The 5179-nt window shown below is 33.8% G+C and overlaps 1 protein-coding gene across 4 annotated transcripts in view; it reads right to left on the bottom strand.

The window, feature by feature from the left end:
• Positions 1-206: 206 nt before the first annotated feature.
• Positions 207-5179, bottom strand: part of LOC115218645 (interleukin 17-like protein) — a 45855-nt gene continuing 40882 nt past the window's right edge. For 3 of the 4 annotated variants that reach the window (XR_005004104.1, XR_005004096.1, XM_036514354.1), the window contains one exon: positions 207-1290. Coding sequence is in view for 2 of the 4 variants with exons in the window: in XM_036514354.1 (XP_036370247.1) it covers positions 760-1290 (531 nt within the window). In the remaining 2 variants the exon portion in view is untranslated. Of the gene's footprint in view, positions 1291-2089; positions 2161-5179 lie in introns of those variants that run through there. The other variant, XM_029788939.2, reaches the window with a different exon arrangement.

Here is a 5179-nt window from a genome sequence, read left to right as displayed (position 1 = left end):
TATACACTTTATTTAAAGCAGCAGAAAATTCAACAAAACCTGTTACTCTGAGTTTCCCGTTGCCGTTCGTCGGACAGTTTTTGCTGAATTTTCTGCTGCTTTAAATAAACCATATTACTCTACCACTGGTATTTGAGTACTCTTTTTTCCACCTTGTTTCACATTTATGTGTTTACTCCGGTATATATATATATATATATACACGAGCACACAAAGGGATGGCGAGAAGTTCCTGACTTTAAGGGTGTCGCGAAACGCCTAGTGGTGCCCCCTACCTTCCGAATTCTTACACAAGGCTTTGTAACCTGCGGGACCGCCACAGTTAGTGTGTGAATCTGAGATTATTTTCAATAAAATTATAATTAACTGATACTCCTGTATTTTCTTTTAACCCAAACCAAGAACTTCTCAACCCCACGCCTTGTATAGGGTTGTGTATGTGTGTGTGTGTCGTTGGATATGTACAATCATGATAAAACTCAAAATGGTCGAAGACTTAAATATGTTGTATATGTCAGACATGAGTCAAATAATATATTGTTCATTTCAAATAAACAATACAATAAAATATGTTAAAGATAACATATAAATATGTGGACACAGAGATTATGAAATGTTTTATGATATATGGAATTAAATAAAATATAAACATATTTACAAAGTATATATGTATGTGTGCGAATTTTATGTACAGTTGTGTGCAAATTATAATGCCCTCTTAGTGGTCAAGTTAATCTTTCATAATATTGTGAATAACCTCTATGTTTCGTAAGACGCATATTTGTCGTTTTTATATCCATCAATTTTTCTTGCACACACACAAGCTGTACCTACATTAATCACAATTGGCTTATACACGTACAGTCTAGCAACGCATTTATTTGTACGTTTGAGGACAGTCATTTTAGTATATACCGTCACACATTGGTATTTGCTGCTGCTAAAATCTCGACAGCCTCTGCAGCGACACACAACTTCGGTACGGGATGAAGGGAAAACTGTTGAATCATGGGTAATATTCACGTACCATGGGCAGGTTGAACGTTCGCGGATGATATCAATAGATGCAGAAGATGTTGGGCAGGTTGTATCCCCGACGATCAGTGGTTTCTGGTTACTTCCGACTGGAGTAACTCTAGCCGGAAGGAAAAACTTGTTGCCAACGGCTGCACGGGACAGCCTCTTGTATCGGAATTTCAGATTGGTTGGTATTTTACATTTGGTTGGAATTGACGCCGATGATACAAACGAGGTGACGCTGGAGAGAAATATTACAATGTGGGAGAAAACCTGCCAGAGAAAAAATATCTTTGTCAATGTTACATTAAATATGGAGGCACAGTTGTTGGCATATTCAAAAAATTAATTTACTTTAGGCACATATATCAATTTATGATGACCAAATTTATGAAATCCTAAAACAGAAAGTTGATGAGTGACAAATAACAGAGTGATATGTGAAAACACAAATACTCTTTTACTTGCTTCAGTCATTTGATTGCGGCCATACTGGAGCACCGCCTTTAGTCGAGCAAATCGAGCCCGGAGCGTATTCTTTGTAAGCCCAGTACTTATTCTATCGGTCTCTTTTGCCGAACCGCTGAATTACAAGGACATAAACAAACCAGCACAGATACACAAACACACATACACACACATATATATATACATATATATCACGGGCTTCTTTTCAGTTTCCGTCTACCAAATCCACTCACAAGGCTTTGGTCGGCCCAAGGCTATAGTAGAAGACTCTTGCCCAAAATATAAAGAAACCACCAACAAAATAAAATCATTGCTTTACAGCTTATCTCAACTGTTATATTTTTCAACAGCTGCCATATTTGTTTCAATCGAGAGAAAGAGAGAGAAACGAAAGGGAAATAAACATACATATTTAGAAAATGAGAGAGAGAGAGAGAGCATGTGTGCATGTGTGTGAGTGAGAGGGAGAGAAAGAGAGAGAGAGAGAGAGAGAGAGAGAGAGAGACGTGCAGAGAGAATAGACAAATGGATGTGAGTTTCTAAATAAACAATTGTAGTCTGTCAAAAATTGTTTCCCGATATAAAGAAGTTTTAGTTTAGTTACCTCTTGAATTATCGTTGACGGTGAGGAAGTGAGATAGCAATAACTTGAACGATACATTATCCGAATCGACGCATTTGTGATGTTTTAATGACGATGTGAAATGCTATTCACCACGTTTGAAATTATTGGAACAATGCTAATGATATTTTGGTTACGCTTGTGCAGCTTCATAGCTATACTTAAGATCTTAGCTTCTCTGTTGTTCCTGAAATTTTCGCATTTCATTACGTTGATAAAGTAACATTAACGTGATAGATAAAAAAATCCAGCTAGTTCATTTTTAGGAAGGCAACTAACTACAAACTAGAAAGTTAAACTATGTAGTAGAAGAAATATATATATATATATCTTGGCACTTGTGCCCGTGCTAGTAGGGTGCCAAGAGCACCATCCGAGCGTGATCGTTGCCAGAGCAGCCAACTGGCTTCCGTGCCAGTGGCACGTCAAAAGCACCCAGTACACTCTCGGAGTTGTTGGCGTTAGGAAGGGCATCCAGCTGTAGAAACTCTGCCAAATCAAGATTGGAGCCTGGTGCAGCCATCTGGTCGCGCAGCCCTCAGTCAAAATCACCCAACCTATGCTAGCATGGAAAGCGGACGTTAAACGATGATGATGAGGATATATATATATATATGTAAGGAAAGGAAAAAATATATTTGTGTAGACCATCTTTAATCCAAAGTTCGTACAAATCCAATAAAGATTCTACAAATTGTTTCCAAGCTTAATTCCAAAGGCAAAACGAAAAACATAATCGTTTCGAAGTCAAATTTAGGTTTTTCTTCAGGAAATCATTATTGGAGAAAATAGGTTCAAAACCTATATATATATATACATATATTTAACAGCCCAAACAGGAACAAACAATTAAAATTTGATAGAAGGAAATTACCTGAACGCTAGACCACTCAAAACAAGAATATATATATATATATATATATATATATATATATATATATATATATATATATATTTAACAGCCCAAAGAGGAACAAACAGTTAAAGTCTGATAGAAGGAATTACCTGAACGCTAGACCACTCAAAACAAGAAAATATGTATATATATATATATATATATATATATAATCAAAATAAGCAACAAGAATAATATCTTCTGTAATTTGGTACGATCGTTTCACGCTACATCATTTTATTTAATATTGTAAGTATTACAACAATTTTAAAATGTTGAGCAATCAACAGCCATTAATAGAGGTTTTCCATCAATACATATACTTATTTTCATGTTAAATGATAGCATTATAAAGAGGGTAGATATATAGACAGTGATGTTGATTTGAATGTTAAGAACATTATGGTATTAGAATTTATCTTCTGACTGAAGAATATTCTTTAAGTTAGTTTGAACTGCTAGAAAGTGGGTAGGTATCTTCTGCTGAATGGAGACAAAAGATATATATATATATAATAACAATTCACAATATATAAATATTTGATAACGACAATTGCATTACCGTCTAAAATACACAAAAACTTAGTGAAAAAAAAATTATTAATTACTAAGAATAATAGACTTAGCTAAAGATTAAAAAATTAAAAAGCAATATATTATCGACTAAAACATAATGAATTACCATAATTCAAAGTTAATAACATAATGATTTAAAACGAAAGTAAAAAGAAATTCATTTATTTACAAATGGCTACCTTCAAGTAAAACAGAGTAGTATCTCTTCAATATGAATAAATGAATTAATTAATCAAGATGATTGAAAAGTAATTGCATGTAAAATTCCTTCAATCTCTAAATATCAGATAAACTTAAATCAATGAAAATGTCCTAAAAATTTACATTTAAGTATAAAAAAAAGGATTATTTGAATCAAACCAAGAAATAAATATTTGCATATGTAAACATACATATATACACATACATACATACATACATACGTATAAATATAATAATCTATATATGTAAAACTGAGAATTATGTTGACTGTCTGTGTTTCTGTGTGTGCATTACTAAAACTCGAGAACTACCCAACCGATTTTATACAAAATTTACACATGCCTTACTTAGTGTCATGGGCCAAGACATTTTCAACTCCTTGATTAATGCGAGCCCGGATCAATCTCTTATGTTTTACACTATTTCAGTATTACGTATCAAAAGTGAAACACTAACACTACACATGTGTATGTATATATGTATGTATGTATGTATGTATGTATGTATGAATGTATATATATATATGTGTGTGTGTGTATATATATATATGTATGTACGTATGTACGCATGCATGTATGTTTGTATGTATGTATGTATGTATGTATGTATGCATGTATGTATGTATGTATGTATGCATGTATGTATGTATGTGTGTGTGTTTCTCTGTGTGTATGTATGCATATATATATAGAGAGATGTATATGTATAGATCGATATGTATGCGTGTATATATGCGTATGTATATGTGTGCGTATACGTATTTGTATATATATATATATATATATATATATATATACGGATGTATATTTACATGTGTACTAGCTCAATAGCCGCCTTATCGAGCCGCTTTTAAGCTAGTTCCTGTGGAGGGCACTTCATTGAGTTTTGACCCATTAATGATAATTCATACATTGAGTATTTATGATAGTTTATTAAACTTGACCTATATTTTCCAAGCAATGAATAATTTTCATTAAAACAATGATATAATTTGTCGACTTGGAATTTATTGCAAAGCTGCATATGATAAACAACATTTTTTGTCTTCTTATCTAGGTGTCAGTACCATTTTTATCTGTCTAACCTCTTTCTGTCCCTCTCTCTCTCTCTCTCTCTCTCTTTTTTTGTTGATTATTTTCAACTATTATCGTCACCAGTACCACCAACACCGCCACCAAAACTGACATACACATACCATTCAGACCTCCGATGCCACCTGTATAAATACCTTTGACTCCGCCGTCTTCCCCTCCACCACCATCACCACTGTCTTTCACATTGCTTACTGACCAAAATCATCGCCGTCGCTTCTGCTTGTAATGACAACTATCATACCTCATACTATTAGTATCACCCCATTACCATCACAACCGTCAATCTGCTACCCTCTCTATGCCTAA

This window comes from Octopus sinensis, linkage group LG1, assembly GCF_006345805.1.
Source record: "Octopus sinensis linkage group LG1, ASM634580v1, whole genome shotgun sequence".
NCBI classification, from domain to species: domain Eukaryota; kingdom Metazoa; phylum Mollusca; class Cephalopoda; order Octopoda; family Octopodidae; genus Octopus; species Octopus sinensis.
This window is presented reverse-complemented; position numbering and strand designations above follow the sequence as displayed.